Raw genomic sequence first — 27,651 nt, forward strand, 5'->3', positions numbered from 1 at the left:
GTCAAGACATGAATATGACGAAAGTAGCGGAGGTCAAGACAACAATATGACAATTGTAGAGGAGACCAAGATATGAATATATATGACAGTGGTAGAAGAGACCAAGGCATGGATATGCGAGTTCACAGCAAATTTAGACTGCAAATGTCCTACAGAGATGGAACTATTTAAAGATAGGTTTATATGGGAACTAACAAGTACAAGGAATGATAAAATTAATGAGCGTACATTTTTCATTTAAAGTAATATGAAAGGGTATTTTGGGAGACACCTACATTAAATATTAAATCTCTGTACTTTTTCTTTCACCTCGCTCACTATGTCCTGTCCAGAAGCTCTCTGCTAAACCCACGTAATCCATTAAGTTGCGTCACCGACACAGTCTGTATTAAAATGACGTATTGACCACGTAGGCGAAGCACTTTTTCTTTTTCGTACTGCCAGCTGTGAGATCGTTTATTTCAGAGACAAGCTCGCCCGCGGTCTACTGAGTTACGTCAGGCCGGCAACATCCGGCGATCACGACTTTTGTAACACTCCGCAAACAAGTCCGCGTATACGACTCTGTTCATGATGCGATTTCAGTGCCCCCGGCCTTGACACTGAAATGTAAAGACATGTCTTCTGACTGAAGAGGAATTTAGTTTTCGAAAATCAGGGCTAGGATTTACGTGAAATGAGAATAGCTTAACATGTAAATATATATGGGCTAAAAAAAAACAACTAAAATATAGTGTGTAATATGGACTACTGGCTGTTACCCGTCGCTTCATTCCCGTGTTTTTAGTAATTCGACAAAAGGAATCGTTCCTCGGTAGTGCACTAAGACATTATCTATCCTTACCCCCCCCCCCACTAAGTGGATTTTCCGATGACAAAAAAATACGTGTTTCTTCTTTAAAAAAAAGATTCCAAATGGAAATGTCAATCTGTGTAACATCTTCAGTTTTTGAGATGTAAGTATCCTTATAAAGAAAATTCAACCCCTTCTTCAGTCCGTTTTACAACGCCCTTAAGTGGATTTGCCGAAAACAAAACAAAAATGCGTGTTTGTTTATTTTTGAAGGGGATTCCAAATACCATTTCTCATGATTGGAACAGCTTCAGTATTTTTGAGATATAAGTATCCTCATAAAATGTATTCAACCCCTTTTTTTTCCACACCTTTTAACCCTCCCCTCCCTTGAGGGGATCATCCGAAAACGAAATACGCGTTTCTTTGTAAAGGAGATTCCAAATACCAATTTTCACGCTTGTAAACTGTTAAGTTTTTAGATATAGGCCCTACCCATTTGAACAATTCACTCCCTTTTTCACTTCATTAAAGACGGAATATCCAAAAATCCTAGACTGTAATATAAATGTTTCCCCCAAATTTATTCTATGTCCAGTAGTTTTGGTTCGGCGATGATGAATCAGTCGGTCAGGACATGTTATTTTTTATATACATAAAATGGTGAAAAATATTCCGAAGAATACTTATATTGTATAAAATAATACTTAGCTATCTAAACCAAACCAAACCACATGGCACTGCAGCCCTTAAAGGGCCTTGGCCTACCAAGCGACCGCTGCTCAGATTACGAGGTGTCGTGTGGTCAGCACGAAGAATCCTATCGGCCATTATTCTTCGCTTTCGAGACCAGGGCCGCTATCTCACCGTCAGATAGCTCCTCAATTCTAATCACGTAGGCTGAGTGGACTTAGAACCAGCCCTCAGGTCCAGGTAAAAATCCCTGTCCTGGCCGGGAATCGAACCCGTGGCCTGCGGGTAAGAGGTAGGCACGCTACCCCTACACCACGGGGCCGGCATTGCAATTATAGTTTTAAAAATTGACGAATCTTCGTTACAATATTTCCAAAAATTCAGTCAATCTGTATGGATGATAAATTTCAATATTTGTATCATTCTCCCCTTTCCAATGGTGGTGATTGTGGTGGTAATGGCGTATTGCTTTTAGTGCTGGGAATGTCCGAGGACATGTTCGGCTCGCCAGGTGCAGGTCTTTCGATTTGACTCCCGTAGGCGACCTGCGCGTCATGATGAGGATGAAATGATGATGATGAAGACGACACCTACACCCAGCCCCCGTGCCAGAGAAATTAACCAATGGTGGTTAAATTTCCCGACCCTGTGACCAAAGGCCCGCACGCTAAATAATTAGCCATGGGGCCGGACGATTATGGTGGTGATTACTATTTTATGAAAAGGTACAACTGAGCAACCGTCGTTTCTTTCTTGTAGAAGAAAACTATCAAAACAAGTTACTACCATGCATAGTTACATAAGAGATGATTTCAAAGAAAAATACACCACTCAGTATTAATTTATGTAGAAATTATGGTTAAAAAAGCAACCAGTGTGGCCGGGCTAACTGGCTCTGACGGTGAGGCCCTGGTCTTCTGACCCCAACTTGGCAGGTTCGATCCTGGCTCAGTCTGCTGGTATTTGAAGGTGTTCTAATACGTGAGCCTCATGTAGGTAGATTTACTGGCACATAAAATAATTTCTGCGGGACAAAATTTCGGCACCTCGGCGACTCCGAAAACCGTAAAAGTAGTTAGTGGGACGTAGAGCCATTAACATTATTAGCAAACGGTGTAAATATTAATTAATTATTTATTAATTATTTATTATTTATTAAAACTGAATCACTTCTTTTTCTAAATCAGATCACTTCTAAAATACTAAATGTGCTTGACAGGAAACAATGACTTTTTAGTTTATAGTGCCGTAACTAATCAAAATGTCCGGCTCCATGGCTAAATGGTTAGCGTGCTAGCCTTTGCTCACAAGGGTCCCGGGTTCGATTCCCGGCAGGGTCGGGAATTTTAACCATAATTGGTTAATTCCGCTGACACGGGGGCTGGGTGTGTGTGTGTCGTCTTCATCATCATTTCATCCTCATCACGACGTGCAGGTCACCTACGGGTGTCAAATCAAAAAACCTGCATCTGGCGAGCCGAACTTGTCCTCGGACACTCCCGGCACTAAAAGCCATACGCTATTTCATTGTTTACTAATCAAAATCAGGCATGAAGAGATGAACTGAATATTGCTTTGTTCTTTGAGAGACGACAGTTATGATAAGCAATTCCATGGCCTTCTGAGAGGTAGCTACATGCAGCAGTACTGACATCTAGATCCTCTTATCAGTGATCTCTAATTCACGTCAACGGACATGCTTAATTTCTTTATACGAATGTGTAGGCTAATATTTTATTTAGAATCTAATCGTTCTCTGCTTATTCCAGTCGGAGGTTGCCGACTTGTTAGAACTGAAATTTTGTTGTTGAAGGGAAGTGAAGTGGAACTAATTTTTGTGAATATATGAAGAACCTTTCAAAAGTGATATGCTTACATCGTTGATGATGAGAGTATGTCTTAGAGCAAACTGTTCACAAAACTCGGCGAACTCCTTATTTATTCTTCCCCTCGCCCGCATCAATAATCCAATAACTTGAGTTACAATTTTCTTGACACTACGGTATGGTGGAGTTTCATATCTCGCATTACTCCACACTAATCATAGCCGCTTGGCGTTGATCCTGATGATCGGGGCATCGATGAAGACGTTCGTCGAGTCTACTGGAACAGCGATGACATTGTATTCTTACTTTTAAAAATATTGTAATTACGTAGAGCCGGGATGTTGAGGCGTTTATAGGTTAGAATGCAAACTGCCTGAAGCGAGTGACAGGTATGCGCTAGCCCGAATATGAGATGTGCGTCAGTATGAGGAGCCTGGCCTGTTAGAACCCCTATAAGTTATGCTACTCTCGCTGTATTACCGATGAGCGGGCTAGACGACACAACTACTTTTCTTCCTACGCTTTTTTTCCACACCTGTGGGGTCGCACGTGTGGATTTGGCCTTGTTTTAAGGCCGGATGCCCTTCCTGATGCCAACCCTATATGGAAGGATGTAATCAATGTTGCGTGTGTTGTCTGAATATAAAGAGGAAAGTGTTGGTACAAACAAAAAACACCCAGTCCCCGGGCCAGAAGATTTAATCGAAGGCTATTAAAATTCCCGAACCGGCCGGGAATCGAACCCGAAACCCTCTGAACCGAAGGCCTCAACGTTGACCATTCAGCCAATGAGTCGTACTCTAGACGACACTACATGGTAGATAACTGAAAATGAAAGGTGTGGATGAGGATCCAACTAGCCTTCGGGCTGAATACTGAATATATATACATGTGAAGAATGAAACATGTTTGTATATATCTAGCTAATTACGAAAACAAAATTCAAAATTTTTAGACTATAGTAAAATAATTGGTGAATTTCATCTCGTATAGCATATATTTTAATTCCTAAAATTGGCTTTTAAATTATTATTTGTAGCCGTTCGTCTGTAAAATACGGTAGGTCCGATTGCCTCGACTGCGTACAACACCAGTAATCCTTTCTCAGAATCCTGCGTGGCTAGGTTCCTTTCATTGGTCAGAGTTTGCAGTCTTGGAACGAAATCTAAGTTATTCACGCTCTTTATCTGTTTGCAAGATCATTAGCGACTCCGAACTTCTTTACCTAGCAGAAGCAACTCATCTCTTTTTGACCGGCTGGGTGGCTCAGCATCGTGTACTCCAAGCTGCCTGCCAGACTCGCCCAAAGTAAGCAGCGGACTCCACGATTGGAAGTTAGCTTCCCCATCATGTATTCATACCTTTCGCCACGACTACCACCACCATAACAACAACAACATCTGCCCTTACCCTTCCATCACCACTCCTACAATCTCACTTCCTTCACCAGTCACGATATCACCACTTGCTATGCCACCAACCCCTGGACAACTCAGTCTACTATACATCCCACCCCGCTTCTTTAAACAACAGCAAACCGACGACGCATCTGCCACAACAATGGTTACGAACTCAACTCCCACCGCAAAAGCCGCACCACCAACATCGGCTCACACGCAGTCACCACAGCCAACACAATCTCATCACGCCATGTTCAGTTGTGTTATCTCCGAATAGGAAGTACTCCAAACTCCGAGCAGAAGGCATCCCAGCACGGCGAGCATTCTGGATCATGAACACCTCTGGTCAGACTGAAGACGTCCATCGCATCATCATCAATGGAGCATACATCTGTCGACATCTGCACAAAGTGGAACCCTCTCGCTCCCCTCCTCAACCATCTACCAGACATCCCACCTCTAACACACATCGTCGAACCCCGCCAGCCCCTCCTCCATATCAACCTCGTCATCATGTCCGTCCACCCCTTCCCCCAACTCGTTCCTTCTTGAAACCACCCACGACAGATACCCTCATAAGACTCCTTACCACTTTTCTCTGTAATATAGCAGCAACAATCCAGATCCTCACCCTTCACTTCAACCTTAACTTCACCCCCCCCCCCCATGGAACTCCTGTCTGAAACTACACTCCTTTCATACATCCTCCATAATTCACATCTCCCTAGCCAAGAGTTCGTCCCCCCCCCTCATTCCTCCTCCACTAACTATTTTCTTTTCTCCCATCTCCTTCATCCAGCACATCAACTGATCTGGCCATAGAGAGCGTTACCCTCTAGGTGGCCCGCCCCACCCTTAGGCGGGGAATGAAAACGCCTTCGTCGTCGTCGCCCAGCTAGTTTTATCTTCAAAAACATGTACCGGTGACGTCCAGCGATGTCCTCCTTCGCCTACAAGAGATTTTATTTGGATCGGCGCCAAAATATCACAGTGGAAATCATGGAGAAATACTTGGTTACACACTGCACATCACGATAAAAGTGATACCGTAGTATTTGAGTTAATTAATAGGGATTTAACTTTATTTAGTAAAATTTGTTTCATTTTCGAGTCATGAGGGCAACAGGAAATTAGCTACAACAATATAGTGTGTAATATACTTCGGAATTTAATTATTTGAAGTATTTTGATTATTCTTTTAACATTATTTAATGCTGTCAACATTAGAAAATTTATATAGCCAAAATCAATAACGATTACGTTGCCATAATCATATAATATGGAAGTATTTAAAACAATGTTATTGTTTCATGGCATAGGTCATAATAAAAGGAATATACGAACATTTTTGTAAATTTAGTAGAGTAATACTATTACATATTTAATTACATATTTCAATGATATTTACTGCATTTTATGTACTGATATTAAATAAACATCCGGGACCTATATAAATAGTTTTTATTCCATATTTTAATCGTGATATTTCACGGTATCTTCACTCAGAGGAGGTTGTCTCGTGATAAACAGGTATTGGTAGAAGATGATACAAGCTGGACGTTCATTCACTTTTCAGGTTGTTTCATGGCAGTGTTGAAGGAGCATGTCTTGTGTTAAATGATGGAGACGGAGTTGTTTCCTCCTAATGGCTCCACCCCCGAGGACAAGCGGGGGCGGAGGAGGTCATGGCACATTAAGATGGAACGTAAGCGACGCAAGGGGGTGTTTGGAAGTGGAGGTGCCCCAGGGGCTGGTACCGAGCCCGTTACTAGACTGCTTAACGAACGACACAAGAGACCATCATGGTGGAACATCTTCGTGCCAGACCACTGGCCGCACAGGTAATACGACCACTAACACCACAAACTAACACATTCTTGGCATATTTAAAAGTATTGTACGTTTAGGTGGAGGTGTTCTAAGAAGTTTGGATTTACTCTAATAGCCGACTGTGTGGAAAACTTATCATGAAATTTCATTCAAGTTTCTTCATTTACGTACCGTGAAGTTCTTTTTTTCTAGGTTGGACTGTACCTTTATGTACCTTATGTTCAGAGCTGGAAAAATCAGGTAACAATATAGGCATCAGAAAAACAGTTCATATTCTCTTGCTTACCTCTAGTATTAAGGGAGTATTCGGGAGATAGTGGGTTCGAACCGCACTGTCGGCAGCCCTGAAGATGGTTTTCCGTGGTTTCCAATTTTCACACCAGGCTGTACCTTAATTAACCAATTAAGGTTAAAATCCCCGACCCGGCCGGGAATCGAACCCGGGACCCTCTGAACCGAAGGCCAGTACGCTGACCGTTCAGCCAACGAGCCGCTTCCTTCCTATTCCTAGGCCTTTCCTATTCCATCGTCGCCATAAGACCTATCTGTGTTGGTGCGACGTAAAACAAATAGTAAAAAAAAAAGTATTAACGGAGAAAAGATCGCACCAAGATAGATCGTTTTGTGATTCGATGTCATGGATACGAGCGGTCACGAGATAATAACGATTTCTCATGTCGACTCCAGTCTCCATTTATAATTACAAGTAATGTCCGACTTGTTGGCTGAACGGTCAGCGTACTGGCCTTCGGTTCAGAGGGTTCCGGGTTCGATTCCCGGCCGGGTCGGGGATTTTAACCTTAATTGGTTAATTCCAATGGTACGGGGGCTGGGTGTATGTGTTGACTTCATCATCATTTCATCCTCATCACGGGTCGCCTGTGGGCGTCAAATCAAAAGACCTGCATCTGGCGAGCCGAACCCGTCCTGGGATATCCCGGCACTAAAAGCCATACGACATTTCATTACAAGTAATCACGCTCATATTGGTCCGTATTGACTAAGTAACCTAAGAAATATATATATACCGGGTGGTTCACCAGCCCCTAATTTTTTCGGAGGTAGATAAACCCAACTAAAGAGTCTATCATAGTCGCCGAAAAACATCACCTGCTTCCTTATGGCCTTAGTACAATTATACCGTTTATATAAGGCTCGCGAATAAGGCAGAGATCACTAGCGGCGGCGCTTTTTCTATCACTTAATTGCACTGAATGTGTAAAATGATCACAGCTGCGAATAACTGCCTCGCGTTTGTACAGGAAGAGTCTATAAGGACTACAACGGTATCAGGCCGACTTCCTTCCCAATATTTCTCCCACCCATCCTTAAGGGAAAGACGCCAAATAAGAGTGCAACACTTATGCCGATAGCAAAACAATATTTATTATTGTATTCCCGCTAGAATGGAGCACCTCTGTCGTTCAGAAAATTTCCCTCATGCTAGATTCGAACCACCACGCTGGCGATACACATCTTGTGCTCCATCCCTTAACTGATTCAGCCACGAAGTCAACATACATGACGCTTGCTAGAGGTTGGCCGTTCCACCTCGAAAGTTAACATCCGTGTCAAAGTCTTCAATGATGGTTTACAGCAGGGCCTCTCAGGGTGCATGCACCAGTGCATTGCGCGGTGCATAGTGCAAGAAGAAGACTTCAATTGGTTGACCAGAATGCAGAGCCCACTCCTCGATTTCGGGCAATAGCGCTTTCTCTCTTTTTCCCCCACGCCTGTCTCCCTCTTCCTCACATGCTCCATAGCGCTCCAAATCCTAGCCGAGTTTGAGCCTAGCTTAGCCGAGTCACCCCGAGACGACGCGCTGGTCCGAACGGAGCCGAGTGGGACCGATGCACTGTGCACAGAACAGCTGCTCCTCAGTTGGCACGCGTGATATTTTGGGCCCGTTGAGAGGCCCTGGTTTACAGTGTTTTTTAAACTTCTTTACTTTACAGATCATGTGTCATAACCTATCAATTCGACCGTATTACGGGTACCTGTGTTAATTCAAGGCTTTAATGAAGCACATGTTTGCATACTGATTCTTAGTATTTGGCGCGGAATCATGCATAGTAGTTTTTCCTTTGATAGGTACATGGGTCTATTTACAGGGATGACACACACGTAGGGGAGAGCCTTATCGACCATACTGAGAAATTTCAAGTTATTTTGGTGTTAATAAAATTAAATCACAAGCTATGTTTAGGTTATACACGTTATTTGGGTTGCCTATCTCCGAAATATAAGGGGCTGGAGAACCACCCCGTATATATACATATAAACCACCTAATAAATACACAATATTATAATTAAAAAGATTATTTATCAAAGAAAAGTGGACATGTTTCGGCTCTTGGAGCAATCATCAGCACGCAGACACTTAAATAGCATTAATAGCGCACAGGCACATTTTAAAGAAAGATCACGAAGGTAGTAATATTGATAACTGAGACAATTCAAAACTAAATATTGGAGCTCGTTGATAACAAGTTCACAAATTCACCACAAGATGGCTGTACGTGTATATAAGGTCATTGTTGTTATTGGCTGGTTGTATTGCAAATAAGGAACTAATTTCCTTAGTGGCTTGCGATTGGTCCCAATGTTATAGTTACTTAAAACGTTCCCGATTTCGCTGTCGTGATTTTTTATGTAGGACAGTATCCATAATTTCGGGGTAGGGGTACGTCGAAGGCCTTGATTTTTTAAAAAAATGTGACTTATTCGAAGCGTTGGCAACCTGTACATAAACAAGCGTTCAAACCCAGAAAAGATCTCTCTGATATAATTTAACAGATCCCGGGAGCTTCATTAAGGTGCTTCCGTTCGATAACGTATTATTCGTATCAGTGGATGAAAGTAGTAGTTGTGACCGTACAGACATAAATAAATGGGGGTAGCCAGAAATAGAAACCTCCAATTAGACATAAATATAATGAAATATTTACTTAATAAGTATATAGTGTGTTGGAAAACTGGTGATCACTGGTGGTAATAAGGGGGGGGGGGGGCGAGGGGGGGGGACAGTTAAAGTGAGAATAGCAATCTACCCTGTGAATGTCAAATTATCCACTTGACTGGGAGGGGAATATAATGAAATTCCTGTAAGTGAATAAGAAAATACAGCTGGTTAAAACTTGTGTTGGGACACTAGATATTCTGTAGTGATAACGTCCAATTAAAGCCCTTGTTGTTCCAATTCTACTGCATGGTTGTGAAACTTGTATTACATACAGAAGGCACTATATCTGGAGAAATAACCATCAACGCTGCATTAGGAGAATCCTAGGAATAAAGTGGTAAGACAGATGCATAACATAAGTGTTTCGGAGTAAGCTATTACAACCAGCGTTGAGGCTGTCATAGTAAAACACCAGCTTCGATGGACAGGTCATGCAACTCGAATGCCTGAGTCACGTCCCCCAAAACAAATCATGTACTGTCAGTTGAAGGTCGGACAGAGAAAACAGGGTGGGCAACAAAAACACTAAAAAGACGTTTCTGAATCTAATGAGATGTCAAATTGAATTTAAAGATTAAATTGAAATAATAAATATGGTAGTTCAACCTATTCAATACAAGTAAATAAGAGATGTAGAGATTACATTCTTATTTAATTAAAAGAGTGGAAATGGTACCGGTTTCGACCCCAGTTTGTGTCATCATCAGCAACTCTTACTTATGCATTGTTTTTCGAGTTATAATCGGCTGATGATGACACAGACTGGGGTCGAAACCGGTACAATTTCCACTCTTTTAATTAAATAAGAATGTAATCTCTACATCTTATTTACTTGTATTGAATAGGTTGAACTACCATATTTATTTTTTCAATTTAACTATGTCAAATTGACCCTGAAAATTGGGAGGTTGTGGCTTCTGCTCGTCCAGAATGGTGCCGCGTCGTCCATCAAGGGCATCTATCCTTTGAACTACAGCGGAGAGAACTTCTGGTTGACAAACCCAATGCTAGGAAAGAGCGTATGAATAGCAGACGTATCAACCCTCAAGCTACCAAACACACCGTATGCCAACATTGTAGAAGAGTCTGTGGTTGTAGAATTGGATTATACAGCCATAAAATAAATTTAACTTTACTTTTGGACGAGTCATGCTTGTTAACGAGTGATGGAAGAAGAAGAATGCGCCTGGTGGCCGTGATCATTAATGCATTAAAGTCTATCAGGTCTGACACCGTAGTTCGCCAGTTCGAGTCCCGTTGGTCGATAAAAGTTTCACGAACAGCATGTTGGCCGGCAGGGTAGGGGAGAGGGTGGTATACCATTTCTAATCAACAGATTGCGTGCCAAAAGCTTGGATTCAAATCCAAACCTCTCCGCAGCGCTCATATTGAGTGAGGGCATCTGTCGCTGTTGGTGATTCGTCCGGCGGATTGAGACGTAAAGCTTTGAGCAGACCCCTTTGTGTTATTCGACAGGAGTAGGCTACATGCCGACACCGGGTTTCACCCTCTCCCTACCCCATTGTCATCCCACAACAAGACGCGCAGGTTGCCTAAGGGAGTCAAACAGAAATACCTCCATAAGGAGAGTCGAACATGTCCTCGGACACTCCCGGCACTAAAAGCCATACGATTAATAATAATAATAATAATAATGATGATAATAATAATAATAATAATAATAATAATAATAATAATAATGCATTCTCGCCACGAGCTTCACACTATCTTCTATAACAATCTGATTAATCGAAACAGACTTTCAACGTATTAGGTCGTGTTACGTACCTGTAGTACGTGTTGAAAAGATGTTAAGTACAGAACAAAAATGGCCAGCCGGACACCAGTGGGTTGTGGGTTCGGATCCCACTGGTGTCCGGCTGGCCATTTTTGTTCTGTACTTAACATCTTTTCAACACGCACTACAGGTACGTAACACGACCTAATACGTTGAAAGTCTGTTTCGATTACTATGCGGTCGTGAAAATTCAATATTCATTAATCTGATTCATATTTGACGCGGGCAACCTCGATTTTAATCCACGAACGCCGATCACCTTTTAAAAACATACTTTAGAACGGTGAAATCGATACTCTTCACTTCAACGCCACACAGCAACGCCATGCCCAATACACACAGACAACAGCGCCACCTGACCGCTCCCAAATCCTATTTGCGCATGTCCGATCTGCTGCGAATGTCTGTACTACGTTGCCACTATTTACAGCCCTCGTAGAAATCAGTTGGCTGCGCGGATCGGACCACGCTGCTGTGAGCTTGTGCTCCCACCGTCGACAGCCCTAAAGATGATTTTCCGTGGTTTACAATTTTCACACCAGGCAGATTAAGGCTACCTCCCCACTTCTAGCCCTTCCCTATCCTTAGTCTCCGAATATATTCAGTATGTTAGTACGGCGTTTAAGGGGAGTCGTAATGTTGTATCTCGTCAATGTTAAAATAGCTGAATAAATGAACCTCTTTCTTATTAGCCAATGAATGTATAAATACAACCGGTGACGAAGTTCGGTGAATAGTCCTGTACAATCAAAACAGATGAAGAATGCACGACAGTGACCTTACTGTCCTACGAAATAGTCCCCTCCCATAACTATGCACTGCTGAGATCGGCGATACATGTCTTGGAAACTTTGCAAGAACGCTTCCTTTGGGATGGTGTTGAAAAGGCTCGTCACGTTTCGTTGGATGTCGGGAATATCGTCAAATCTTTCATTTCAAAGCGAGTTGTCGTTTTTTGCGTGACTTTTAGGGCTCTGACCTTTTTCCGACGAGGGGATCGCAGAGAACGCCATTCCATGCTTTGCCGTTTTGTTTCAGGGTCGTACCTGAGACACCAGGTTTCATCCTTAGTGACAATATAGTACAAGAAATTTGGTGTCGCATCCACCGTTTCGACAAAATCCTGTGAACCCTCTAAACGTGCCTGCTTCTGATCGTCAGTCAAGTGATGTGGCACAAGACGAGAACACGTTTTCCTCTTCCCTAACTTCTGGGTAACGATTTGTCGCATGGATTCACGGTTAACGTGCTGTTCATCCGCTATCATGCGCACAGTTAATCGCCGATCGTTCTTGATTAATGTCCTCACTTTCTCAATGTTTTCGTCACTGACGGCGTTCGCTGGTCTTCTGCTACGGGGGTTGTCAAAAGCACTTGCGCGGCCTCCTCGAAAACGGGCGAACCACTCGTACACACACATCAAGGACAGTGCTTGATCTTCATGAACACGTAACTGCATCGCATGCGTTTCCTTAGGTGTCTTGCCAAGCTTAAAAGAAGACTGTAAATTAATCTTTTGGTCGTTCATGTTCATGTTCATGTTCCTGTTCGCAGTTCGGAACCAACGCACTAAACACGCACTGTGTCAAGCAGGTCTTACACGGCACACACACGATGATCAACTGAACAACGTTGGGAGCAGGTGGTCAAAACCTGCTGCTATGCAGGTGCAGCGTTGTGTGTCGCCATTGTTGCCGGATCGACCGTTCTTTGTTGTCACAGGTTGTATTATTGTTTAATGTCTGTTGCATACACTGATCTATAATAGCTTTAAAATATATGCTACAAAAATGTTAAGATTATTTAAATCCTCAATTTTAATTAATTTCTGCAAATGCTTTATCATAAAAAATAAACTATTCAAGAAATGTCAACCAAAGTAGATCCACACTACCACAACAGTATCACAAATATTTGGTAAACATTTCTTTGAAATGCACCCCGTAGTTTCTGAGAAAAGGGAACATTTGTTTCAGAAAAAGTGACTTTGAGTAAATTTCATTTAAAAGTATAAGTTTCGATAAAGCGCGCCTCCTGCAGAACAGAAGCTTTTAAAATTCTCCGCCGAAACAACACTGCATCTTGGGATTGCAGCTCAAGCAGTGTGACCCAACCTTGAGTGTGACCAACTAATAAAACAGATATTTCTCTTCAAAAAACGCGAAACCAGAGTGAATAGTCCCTGAGATACAGTATGTGTAAATCAGTGATACATAGCACAAAACGTGTGTTGAAGTAGAAGTGCACCTATATATGAAATACATTTAAAATAGTAAAAATTCAAATATTTGAAGAACAAAAATGCTACATTAAACAGAACAGTTAATAAAATGTGAAAAAGTGAAAGTTACAAAATCTGCCGAATCGGGCCTTTACGACTTCCCTTAACCTCCGTATAGTGTAGTATTTATTGAAGAACATTACAGGTTTTCGGCCTAAATACATGTTCCCGTTACAAAGAGAAAGATATAAAAAATATGAACTAAATTTACAATGTGGACGCTCACATGGACGAATAACCGGGTCACAAGCAAGCGCCACCCTTAAAACATAAAAATAAACTAAATCTATTACATGGAAGCTCACATGGGCGGGAAACCTATTCTCATGTAAGCGCCACCCTTATAACTACTTTACCGACCGGCCGTGCCGCCCCCCCCCCCCCCCCCCCCCGGTGAGGAAAAAACGAAGCCGCCTTCCCTGGAACGGTATAGTACGTCCGGCTCTCTAGACAGTTGACAAAGCTGTATCCTCACCATGCCCTCCGTATAGAAACACTTTCAGTTCGTTGATGGCGCGTGGTTTACCACTTTTTTTCTCCAAGTTTCATATCAGACATACTGGTCGCAAATGTTGTCACTTCTATAGAATAAACCTTTTCCCACGTGCCAGTTAGGAAGTACAATCCAGCAAGCCACAAAACATGCGTGTTAATACGTACGACAAGATTAACGATACTAACCATTCGCCGAAAATAAACAAAGTGTTGGTAATTAGTGGTACTGCCGGGAGGGATCTGCTACTCTAGGAGCCACTTCTACGGACAATGGACCTCGTGCGCGCTGACTCACGACTTGCCGCATTCACCTACAATTACCAGTACCTGTAATTTCGGGCCTATCTCATGGTATTCCTATCACGCTACAAAATTTCCTCTCTAACACCTCCAGGACCGACCAGCCGCGCGTGATACACGTTCGACCTCGGTACATTTTCGAATAACGCCCGCAAACTGTATTATCTACTACTACAGTACATGTTGTCGCTCACACATGTACGAATTTCATTCGACCAGAGGTTGCATGGAGCAGTTCACCAGCTTTGCTCGTTGATGTCCAATCTTGTATGGTTTTGAACAAAGACCTTGCCAATTAACTTGCCTTGAAGAGTTAGTTCAAACACTTCATATTTCATATCTACAGACGGTTACATCGCGCATTCCTATCTACGAAATGCCACTGTGAAATTTGTCACAAATGGAACACAATAATTGCTTTTACACAGTTGAAGTCTAAAATCTGCGGTAAATTAAGAAATATTTTATTTTTGGAGAATATTATGTATACCTACTTTACTACTTTACAAGTACTTTTGGTGCTACGCTCACAATAACACACGTATGTCCTTTATTTGTCTTACACTTTCAACAATTTCGTGTGTGATGTCTGTGTTCACTGAAGTTCTTTGCGTTCGTTTCATTGCTTCAGTTGTCAATGACACCATTTCCTGAATTGTATCGCGATATGCAAGATTTAATAGGCGAGAAAAAGCTATGGCCAATGTGCATAAGATGAATTCTGTGGACTAGTGATTTATTGGTCCAGGGATCATGCTATTTTTTTTTCAACAAAAATTCATTTTTGTGGTACTTACGATATTTCTCTGTAATGTGCAGCCCCAAGTTGTTGAATGCGTCCTTAGTTGTTTTTCCGTAGAGTTCCAGCCACATCACTATAACATGGTCATTTGCCACATTGAAGAACGAAATATCGTGAATGCTGTTGACCTCCATTTTGCTGTTTCAACTGGTCATATGGACAAAGATAATGAGAATCCACAGACATAGCACTCCCATTCCTCGGTGCTAGCCCTGGACCTTAAAAAATTCACAAAAGACGGCACCAGCAGCGGAATACGACATAAAGGAGTCCTGTAGGCCTTAAGTATGTATTCATATTTCTCTAATAACGACGGTATTTCTTAATTTACCGCAGATTTTTCACTTCATTTAGGTAAAAGCAATTATTATGTTCCATTTGTGACAAATTTGACAATGACATTTTGTAGATAGGAATGCGCGACGTAACCTTTACAGACATCTAAGTGTAGCGATCTATAAAATGAAAACGTACAAGAATTAATGAGGTACTTCCAGACACCCTAGAAAATAAAACATGGGGTTACCGAGCCTTATATTCCCAAGATCCTTAGATAAATAATGTTCGCAAAATTTTTCGAGGGGCTTAACTGAGTTGGGGATGTTGAGGTTCGAAATTTCGGCTCAGGGGCCAAAAAGCTTAAAAATGCCAATCTATTTCATTGTGTCTGTTTTCATAGAATTCGACTCTTTGTTTTGTAAGTCTGTCTGGACCCAATATTTTAATATGCCCATAAAATTTTATCCTGCGTTTTCTAATGTCACTGTGAATATTTCTGTCTTGTTTGATTTCCTGTTTCCCCTCTGAGTCGGTATTGTTCGGCTGTGTGTTTGTAACATGATTTTTTGTTATGAATTTGAGTTCTTTCTCATTTTCAGTGTCTGCTTTCATGTTCAAAATTAGCGTTTTCGATCCATAAAGGCATTCTGATTTAATAACTGTACTGTAATCTCTCAATTTTGTGTGTTTCGAGATAGATTTTGGGTTAGTCTGTACGCAGTTTCCATCTTTTAGCATGTAATTTCGTTGGCTTTTGTCTCAGAGTCCATTTTCCTGAAATATTTCACAAAGATATTTAAATTGAGATGCTCGTTTAATTTTGCCATATTTTGTCTTAGTGAGTTTTGGTGCATGTTTGTTAAAGGTCATGTATTATATATTTTCCAAAGATATCTGAAGGCAGATTTGTTTCCGCAGTTTAATCTGATTTTTGGACTGATGAAATGTGTCTAGTTAATATTGTTAAGTCGTCTGAAAAAAATGCTACGCTTTGCGCCATTCTTGTATCACTTTTTCAAGAACACAGTTGAAGAGTAGAGGAGGGCCCAACTCTTTGTTTTACGCCCGTTTTGATTTCAAAGGGATCTGAGATTTCCCCCTTGAATTCAACCTTCTTGTTGTTGTTGTTCTTCCCTTCTTTGTATTATTATTATTATTATTATTATTATTATTATTATTATTATTATTATTCCCATACTACCGAGCTCGATAGCTTAAGTGCGGCCAGTATCCAGTAATCGGGAGATAGTGGGTTCGAGCTCCACTGTCGGCAGCCCTGAAGATGGTTTTCCGTGGTTTCCCATTTCACACCAGGCAAATGCCGGGACTGTACCTTAATTAAGGCCACGGCCGATTCCTTCCAATTCCTAGACCTTTCCTATCCCATCGTCGCCGTAAAACATATCTGTATCGGTGCGACGTAAAGCAAATAGTCGCTGATGCGTATTCACTTCCTCCATATGTTCCTGTCCTCAATCAGCTTCTCCTGTAGGTCCAGATCTGTCATATTCTCCTTTATACAGTCTAGCCATCTTCTTTACGGTCTCCACTTTCCATTCTTACCAGGCAAAGGCATCTCCATTACCCTCCTTCCTGCATAATCTTCAGTCCTCTTAACATGGCCAAAACGCTTCAGTATTGCTTCTTTAAGTTTTTGCCTAACTCCTCCGCATCTAGTGTTCCTCTTATTGTCTTGTTTCTTACTTTGTCTCTCCTTGTTGATGCTTGCTTGCTTGTTTAAAGGGGCCTAACATCGTGGTCATCATCCCCCTCTCCTTGTTAATCGACACGAATATCTCAGCATCTTCATCAGTAGACCTCGGAGTTTAAGATGGTAATAGGTTAGAATGAAAATTAATTTGGCTAGTAGGAAGAGTCATGCAACCCGTTCTTCCATAATGTAGCAAGAGTAACATAAATTCTAGGAGTTCTATATACCGTACCTCTAATGTCCATGCAAATCTCGTAGCATAACCGTTGTACAGGGTTGAGTACACTTGTTACATGCTTAAGTTTGAATTCTAACCTATCAGTAGAAAATATGTGGACTCTGTATCATTACTGCAACACGTACACTTTTCAGCAGCCCTCTGATGACAGGCCAGGTTTCCGCTCCGTGTATGAACGCCGGTCTCACAAGTACGTTGTGTACTTTCTCTGCCAATTTTGCTGGAATCCTTTTGTCACACGACACGCTGGAACTCCTTCACCTAGTATTCCACCCAGACTGCATTCTGCTTGAGTTTTCATTTCAGACATAGCCTTTGTTGTTTGATTGTTTGTTTGTTTGTTTGCTTGTTTGTTTGTTTGTTTGTTTGTTTGGTAAACCAAGAGAGCGAGATGCCGAATTACAGATTTGCGCGGTGAAGAATATATTTACAGTAGAGTAGCGTAATGCGAACTAAAAGAAAATTAATGAAAGAGCAAAGAACAACAATTACAAATATAGCGGAAGACATTTTAAAACTAACATAACTGTAAGGAAACAAAAATTAACAATAAAATTAATGGCAAATAAAAAGAACGAGGAAAATTGAAAATTGAAATAAAAACAAAGAGAAGAACTTATAACTAGGCGATGTGAGATAAATACAGGCAAAAGTGACGGTAGAGTACAGTAAGAAATAAATACATATTACATTAGGTACAATAGAGGGGACAGCAGTGAGAAGAGAAAAACAATTTTTTTTTTGCTAGTTGTTTTACGTCGCACTGACCCAGATTGGTCTTATGGCGACGATGGGACAGGAAAGGGCTAGGAGTGGGAAGGAAGCGGCCGTGGCCTTAATTAAGGTACAGCCCCAGCATTTGTCTGGTGTGAAAATGGGAAACCACGGAAAACCATCTTCAGGACTGCCGACAGTGGGGTTCGAACCTACTATCTCCCGAATACTGGATACTGGCCGCACTTAAGCGATTGCAGCTATCGAGCTCGGTAGGAAAAAAAAAAAGGAATGTGAAGAAAATGAGCTAGGTTAAGTTACGGAAAATTTCATTAAAGGAGGCGTACGAAGAAAAAACGTCTTAGTTCCTATCAGAAGTTCTTTGAACGAGAGAGAGGCGGGAATACTGAATATGAAAGGGTGGATTTATCCTGGTTTTGAGAGTTGGAATATGTAGGAAAAAGGACGCAGGTTCAGGATAATGAAATAATAATGACAAAGCCGAGGATACATCATCTTCTTCCGCTTCCCCCCCCCAAATGTGGATTTGGCCCTGTTTTACGGCCGGATGCCCTTGCTGACGCCAACCCTATATGGAGGGATGTAATCACAGTTGCGTGTTTCTGTGGTGGTTGGTAGTGTAGTGTGTTGTCTGAAGATGAAGAGAAGTGTTGGGACAAACGCACGCCCAGTTCCCGGGTCAGAAGAATTAGTCAGACGCGGTTAAATTCCCCGACTCGGCCGGGAATCGAACCCTGGACCCTCTGAACCGAAGACCTCAGCGATAACCTTCCAAACAATGTGTCCGACAGCCAAGGATAAATAAATGTCAGAATTAATTAAAATAACTTGCTACGTTTTTTCATGTCCAACCATATGCTTAAGAAAAGGTGTGTCAGTGCGTCGACAATTACAGCAGTACAACATTGTCATTTAAATCTACAAGAATGATGTAATGTATACACTGTACTTACCTTACTGAATTTTACCGAGAGAGTTGGCCGTGCTGTGAGCTTGCATTCGGGGATGGTGGGTTCGAAACCCACAGTCGGCAGCCCTGAAGATGTTTTTCCGTGGTTTCCCCATTTTCACACCTTAGTTAAGGCCATGGCGGCTTCCTTCCCACTCCTAGCACTTTCCTGTCCCATCGTCGCTTTAAGAACTATCTCTTGGTGAGACGCAAAGTAACTTGTAAAAAAAAAAAAAAAAAACACTAATCAGGGAGAAAAATTGAAGGGATCCAACACTTGGAAAAATGAAGGTATCGGCGAAAGGAAGACAAGGGCCACGAAGGGTATGAAAATGAGACCCCATACTCCTCGAGTGCTCTAATTCCGTCGGGATCGGAAAAGAACAAGAGTTGACCAAGGGAGGTCGGAAAGGATAAATGAAAATGAGGAGCCTCATATAAGTGGAAGTAATGCCAGAACTCACCTAAGTGCTCCGTGGTTGCCAACCCACGCTCCTAAGTTAAGAGCACCTCGGGATCCTTTTAGTCGCCTCTTACGACATGCAGGGGTACCTTGGGTGTTATTGTACCGCCCCCGCTCACAGGAGGATTACTGCCGGGATTGTCAGAAGACAAGTTCGGCTCGCCAGGCGCAGGTCTTATGATTTGAAACCCGTATGCGTCGTGCGCGTCGTGGTGAGGATGAAATGGTGATGAAAACGACACATACACCCAGCCCCCGTGCCAGTGGGATTAATGACTAATTATGGCAAATCCGACCCTGCTGGGAATCGAAAGCGGAACCCCTGTAACCAAAAGTTTCAATACATTTTTTGGGGGGGGGGGGATATTTTTACGTTTTAGTTGAAAAGTTTTCTTCTGTGTGCAAATAATGACTGGAATTATATACTGCATCATTTCCCAAATTGTGGTTTGTGAACACCCTGGCGATCCATAAAATTTTGCTACGCATTCATCCTCAAAGTTCTTTGAAAACTGATAGGCAATCTGCCACCTGGGCGACAGTCCTAATTGCTGTGGGGCCGAACGAAGAAGAGACAGAATGATGGGGCGCATCTTAAGATGCCCAGGACTTGTGCAGTTGGTGTTTGAGGGAAGTGTAAGAACGGTAGGGTTAGACCAAGGTATGAATATGACAAGCAGATTAGAGAAGATGCAGGATGTAGCAATTACCTAGAACTGAAAAGGTTAGCGCAGGTTAGGGTGGCATGGGAGCTGCATCAAACCAGTGTAAGGACTGATGACCCAAACATCAGAGGTTTTACTGTATACGAAAGCACTATTTGAATATGAAAAGAAGGGAGCATAATATTAACATTACTTTGGAGAGCAGTGTTGTTCAGTCTTCACCTCAGAGGGTTTGGTATGATTTGCTTATGAAAGGAGACGCATTCGCTTTCGTATCCATCGAGATGAGAACTATTATTTTTCAGTTTCTGACAGGTCAACCCTGCTGAACTGTACGCTATCCCGTTCATCAGGCGCGATAAAAACCTTGATATGTCGGCAGAGGCTGATAGATCATAAATGTGTTTCTCCTTGTAATACAAAGTGACATAAACCTGATTGACTGATGATGTAATGACTGTGTCGATGATTTGTTACACACGCTACTGCAGTGGGTGGATGTGAGCGCGAGTGTATTGTAAACCGGCTTTTCTTCTTAATCCACTTGAAGGTTGAACTCGAGGTGTGTTATGTGACAGAAACAGGTAACGAGTTCATGGCCAGAGAATGGCTAAACTCTCTTTTAGCACAGTAATTAAATCCCGTCTTGTCATTGTTATGGCCCACCTCTCTTAAGATGTTGTTGTCCACTCCGAGAGATAAGTCAAGGTTAGTATCACTTATACAGTTGGCAAGATTGAGGAATTATTTTTATCATACCTATCTTATCTCGCCTCATCTCATTCATTACCAAGGCTTATTGTTCACTCTCAAGGCGGTTGTTCTTAAATTGTTCGGGTAGTCGACATTGGTGATCGTTTTTTTAACAAGTGGGCAACCATCTTCTATTAACATGCAGAGTTCTGACCTATCAGTTGAGACGTACAGTACTATAATATTTCATTGGGAAGAGGAGTGGCAGGTCACTTCTACTTCCAACAAGCTGAGAGAAATGAGAAAACGCACGAAGGTATAGAAGAATTGTCTTTAGAGATTCTCAGATAGTATTATTGGCTGTGTGCCGTCTACAAATCGGCCACAGTATAACCGTAGTCGTAATATTGAAATATGCGTTCTGACAGTTCTTAAAGGGTGGTACTGCCTGCCTGGGAGGGGGAGAAGGGAGTAGGGCGGTTTGGTTGCCATGGAAACGTGGGCGGACCTACTGCGGTCGCTATGGAGATAAGCCCCCTGGCCGGCCGGCTGGTGTTGCTGAACAAGTGATCCGCAAGCGAACGGAAGGAGAAACTAATGCAGGATTGTGGCAACACCGTGCAATGCTCTTTCGCTGCGACTTATGACTTTTGCGCCCCGTGTTCAAATTCTGATGAAATGTTTTGCTTTTTTATATTTTATTTACTTTTGTCCGTTGACTATTACTACACGAATGTATTTGGAAATATCGTTGTTCTTTCCGGTCTACTGATGTTCTGCCCAGTAAATGAACTTTAGAACATCGTTTGTTCTACACTCATTGCACAGCAAAATGATATCACGACTAGACGCCATGCAATAAAAATCCACGCATTGAATCATAATCGATTGCAAGCGCCAGGTTTTTGGAAAAATGATCTGTTACGCGTGGTTTGTCGCACACCCTTACCAGGATTCAAGAACTGGATAAAATCCAAAGAAAAGCAGCTCGATTTGTTCTGGGTGATTTCCGACAAAAGAGTAGCGTTACAAAAATGTTCATAAGTTTGGGCTCGGAAGACTTAGGGGAAAGGAGTAAGTGGTATGTTCCGAGCTGTCAGTGGAGTGTTGGCGTGGAATGACATCAGTAGACGAATAAATTTGAGTGGTGTCTTTAAAAGTAGGAAAGATCACAATATGAAGATAAAGTTGGAATTCAAGAGGACAAATTAGGGCAGATATTCGTTTATAGGAAGGGGAGTTAGGGATTGGAATTACTTACTAAGGGAGATGTTCAATAAATTTCCAATTTCTTTGCAGTTATTTAAGAAAAGGGTAGGAGAACAATAGATAGGGAATCTGCCACCTGGGCGACTACCCTAAATGCAGATCAGTAGTGATTGAACTTGTTGCCAAAACGTGAAATATTAATTAATGTTAACGACGTTTGTTTTCCGAGTGACATTCGCACCCAGAAAAGTATGTCAAACCTGCGCGATGGTCGTGGTGTGCGAAATTTTTGTGTTTACGATCAGTATCACCGGATCTCCTTGAAGTGTTCATATAAGAATGAACTAACGGAACATTGCAATCCCTGAAAAACATTTTTTTTTCACTCGTACCATTAGGGGCCGATGACCTAGATGTTAGCCCCTTTAAACTAGAAGAATAAACATCATGTTATCAAAGGTTTCTGTTTTTTTACTAACCATCTTAATGTTGGGGAAGTGATTGACAGGGGTGGAGAGGATACTGGACTGTCAGCGCTGTTAAAACTGGGTAATTTATTTATATCTATGCAATAACATAGAATAAACAAGAAAAAATTCCCTGTATGACAGAGAGGAACAGATAAAAAGTAATATTGAACTCAGTGCCCAGCGTGTTAATTTCTCAACTGTGCTGTTTTGATAACCCCTATCATCTGTTCGTTATCGGGTGAACTCTGCAGAACTCGTGTCAGCGATTACAGAGGTTATTATTCTCCAGCTCGGAAGCTTCCTGATGTAATATTTCGGCCAAGACAATGGACGTACTTTCATCTGATGTAGAGTGAAAGCGGTTTCCTTCGGGGTAATTATGGTAACTAATTATAAAAGTGGAGGTTGTGATGGTGGTGGTGATTGTTTTAAGAGGAAGTACAACAAGGCAACCATTCTCCATAACACTAACCAGAGGGAAAGAATGGAAAGGATCCGACACTTCGAAAAATGAAAGATTCCCTAGGCCTCGGATGCTCTAGTACAGTCGGGGTCGGAAAATAACAAGTGTTGACCAAGAGAGGTTGGACATGATAGATAAGTGAGGGAATCGTGTACAAGAAAGTGAAGCAATGCCAGGACTCAGCTGAAAGCCGTGTGGTTGCGAAACAACGCCCCCAAGTTAAGAGCCCCTGAGGGACCTTTTAGTCGCCTCTTACGACAGGCAGGGGATACCGTGCGTGTTATTCTACTGCCCCCACCCACAGGGGTACAAGTGGAGGTACAGGCTATTTTTGAAATCGTATTTTAACAACTCAAACTTGATGATTAATAATAATAATAATAATAATAATAATAATAATAATAATAATAATTTATTTTACGAAACACTTCCTCTCGTGTAAAGGCTACTTTGCGACTTTCCCCTAAAGCAATGATGGCAATTTCACCTAATGTTGTAACTGGCAGGGACATCTGTTTCCAAAAATTGGCGTCAAAAACTGAAATTATTTCCATTGCTCCAGTCATCAGACCCACTGTGTCCATTTCCTCTAGCTGCCGTTTACCTCTGTAGGCTGATAAAAAATTGTTGGTTAGTAAATACTCCTCTTCTCGAGGTTGACGTCTGAGGGCTGCGACTTACGGCTTTCAAAGCGGACAGTTTGGTTGATGATGCAACATAACATTACTGTTCAATCTTGTGCTAGAGAAAGCAGTCCGAACCTGGCAAAACCAAACAAGAGGGATTAATATTGGCAAGCTAATTAAAGATATTTGGCCATCGTTGATCTGGTAATTTTATCCAACAATAGGCAAGAAGCAATTCAGTTCCCTAGAAAGAACTTCATTTAATTGCTTCTAAAACTGGACTCCAAAACAAATCTTGTATCATAAAATCTGATACATGGAAGGATATCCTCGATACTTAGACGAACAACCTCTAGTAACTCAGTTTGACAAAACCACTCAGATAAATAATTTCAAATACTTAGGGGAAATCGTCCAACTGTCCAGATTAAATCGTGAAGTAGGGAGAGAATTTATAAATTACACAAAGCCTATAGGATCTCATGGAAGAGGTACGCCAAAAAATTATCTCGTGTTGCTAAATTAAAACATCTTAACACTGTAATTAAGAAACATTATCATTGAAGGCAGATCACTGACTAAAAATTTATAAAAACAAGAAAGGAAATTATTACGAAAATCTTTAGACCAGTATGGATAAGAGTATGGGAGAAAATATCGGATACTGTTAGCAAAAGAGGACTGAACATGTTATGGTCATATTCAAAGAATGTACAGTAAAAATATATCTAATTATGGCTTCTCACTAAAAGTCAATAATAACTGGATAATCGATATTGAAAAAGACTTTCAAGAAATACGTATAAAAGGCGAAATTTTAGGGGCCAGGCCTAACTTTAGAACATTGGTAAGCAAACATCATTTTGCCGAAAAACCCAAGATAAGAATCACCACTGCATGGACGGAATAACGGAAGAAAAAACAGCGAGACTATGAAGAGATTCTGGGAAGAAAAAATAAATAAAAAAATAAATAAATAAATAAATAAATAAATAAATTATTCTGCTAAATAACTTCATGATGCTTAGTTGGGCACAACGTTGTAATAATAATAATAATAATAATAATAATAATAATAATAATAATAATAATAATATAAGGTAAGGGTTATTCTGCCCGAAGGCAGGTCCGAACCTCCGCAGAGGTGTTCCTGAGCCGGAGTTTACGTGCAGTAGGGTGGCCAGTTCCTTTCCGCTCCTCCATTCCCTTACCCCCCCAGCAACAGCGCGTGGCAACGCATCCAACTCCTGACCACGCCCAATGTTGCTTAACTTGGGAGATCTCACGGGATCTGGTGTTTCAACACGGCTACGGCTGTTGGCATAATAATAATAATAATAATAATAATAATAATAATAATATCTTTAGAAAAAACAAATTTATGACAAACATGCAAAATGCTCCCGAATTTTTAGTAACAGAAATTGCTCGAATGAAAAAGGTAGAGAAATTCAAATATTTTGGGATAAACACTTCAAGAAAATGGTTTGGGAAACTCCGCTGTAGAAGAAAGGATACACTAGATGGAAGGAGCATACGGTATAACTAGGAATATCTACAACAGTGTTTATCTAAAAGCCACAAAATACAACACCAAAACACAGTCAAACCGGAATGCTTATACGCGACTGAATATCTACTATTGAATTACAAGCTGAATAAATTAGAAATACTGGAAAAGAAAAAGTATACGGAAAGTACTCGGTCCTCTACGAAATACAGAACTCTGGAAATGAAGTAATGATGAAATACACCAGAACATAGAAAGCATAAAAGATACAATGCGCAAGAGGCTATTGAATTTTTGGGGGGGACATTTACACACAATGGATGACAACAGGTTAACCAAACAAATCCTCAAATATATTTCGAACAATTCAAACCCTGGATGGGTATAGTGCGCATTGGTATCACCTAAATATCACTATAAAATTTGTCACAAATGGAACATAATAATTGCTTTTACACATATCAAGTGAAAAATCCCTGGCAAATTAAGAAATATTTGATGTTTGGAGAATATTATGAATACGTACTTTACCACTTTACAAGTACATTTGGTGTTGCGCTCACAGTGACACACGTATGTCCTTTGTCTTACACTTTCAACAATTTCGTGTGTGATATCTGTGTTCACTGAAGTTCTTTGCTTTTTCTTTGCTTTCGTTTCATTGCTTCACTTGTCAAACATCATCATTTCATGAATTGTATCGCGATATGCTATATTTAATAGGCGACAAAATGGTATGGCCAATGTACATAAGAAAAATTCAGTGGACTGGTGATTTATTGGTCCAGGGATCGAGCTACTTTCGTTCGAACAGAAATACAAGTATTTATAGGTCCAGGGATCATGCTATTTTTCTGTTGACCTCCATTTTGCTGTTTCAACTGGCCGCTCTAGTCATATGGACAAAGATAATGAGAATCCACAGACATAGCACTCCCATTCCACGGTGCTAGCCCTGGACCTGAAGAAAGTAACAAAAGATGGCACCAGCAGCGTAGTACGACATAAACCAGTCCTGTCTACAAGCCTTAAGTATGTTTTCATATTTCTCAAATAACGACGGTATTTCTTAATTTGCCAGGGATTTTTCACTTGATATGTGTAAAAGCAATTGTTATGTTCCATTTGTGACAAATTTTACAGTGATATTTGGGTGATACCAATGCGCATCGTACCCCCCTGGATTCTTGAAGTCAAGAAATATTTGGAAAGAAACAACATAAAGGAAGAAGCAACAGAGAGAGTTTTTTTTTTAAAAAGTGTTAAAAATGGAAGGATTCCAAGGTCGCGAGGGAAAGAAAACAGGGTCAAAATGGTCTGAGGAGAGGGAAAGCAGGCATAGTGAGCAGACGAAGGAATATTCTAGGAGGAAGAAGCAACAAATTGTCACGTGGTCCCTAAAAGACCCTAACGGAGAAATAACGATAATGATAATAATAATGATGATGATGATAATGATAATCATCGCTTGCCAGTCGAACAGAAGTTTGTGTGTATGTTTGAAAAAGGAACAGGACTTGCTGAATAGTACATGTTGGGCTCAGCGTTCCGGATTTCAATAATGTGAGATTGTTTTCGTATCAGAGTTTGTATAGCCCGAGGATCTTCTGTATCCCCAAGGCTTGAGGCTGCATTCCCTGGTTTCCCTTTCTCCTCGTCGCAAAAAGAGGCTGAATCGTATCAGCCCTCCGGGCATGCAGGAACAACGTGCATATTAAAGTAGAAGATTCGTTGCATTGCCTCAGTACTAGTAGTGCCCTGCATGTAAAAATTACTATGAGTGTTAGGGAAAAGGTTCTGTGACACGTATGTTATAAACTAGATGTTATCCGCGGCTTCGCTCGCGTGGATTTCATAATTTGATAAAATAATTGTTCATCGCTTCTGTACTGTGGCATTTCCTTAAAATCCTTAAAGTATAAAAATTCGCCAAAAAGTGTAGTTTCATTTACCCCAGAACCTCTTTGTAAACCACGTTTGTGGTATTGCCTTTTGAGGCTAAGATGACCAGGCTACTGGCAGAGCTAAATCTGGAACATGCCACATAGAACTGTACATGTGAGAAACAGTCCTCTCTCTAATCGAAAAGAAAACGGTGTTTCTTTATTTTTAAAGAAGATTCCAAATACCAACCCTCCGTGGCTCAGGCAGCGGCGCGTCGGCCTCTCACCGCTGGGTTCTGTGGTTCAAATCCCGGTCACTCCATGTGAGATTTGTGCTGGACAAAGCGGAGAGGCGGGACAGGTTTTCTCCGTGTACTCCAATTTTCGGTGTCGTTTTTCATTCCAGCAACACTCTCCATTAACATTTCATTAATCATTCATTTATCATTGCCCCAGACGAGTGTGACAGGCTTCGGCAACCGGCACTATTCCAATCCTCTCCGCAAGATGGAGGCTTCATTTATTCTGTCCCTGACCCGGTCACTGACTGGAAAACAAGTCGTAGGTTTACTTCTTT

General features: G+C 41.3%; 1 protein-coding gene across 2 annotated transcripts in view; it reads left to right on the forward strand.

Annotated features, from left to right (window-relative positions):
• mtd (mustard) overlaps window positions 1-27,651 on the forward strand; it is a 952,680-nt gene that overhangs the window by 167,665 nt on the left and 757,364 nt on the right. For both annotated transcript variants that reach the window (XM_067157991.2, XM_067157992.2), the window contains exon 2: window positions 6,289-6,553. In XM_067157991.2, the coding sequence (XP_067014092.2) occupies window positions 6,330-6,553 (224 nt within the window). In that variant the 5' untranslated portion in view covers window positions 6,289-6,329. The remainder of the gene's footprint in view (window positions 1-6,288; window positions 6,554-27,651) is intronic.

The sequence above is a fragment of the Anabrus simplex genome, chromosome 14, assembly GCF_040414725.1.
Source record: "Anabrus simplex isolate iqAnaSimp1 chromosome 14, ASM4041472v1, whole genome shotgun sequence".
Lineage (NCBI taxonomy): Eukaryota > Metazoa > Arthropoda > Insecta > Orthoptera > Tettigoniidae > Anabrus > Anabrus simplex.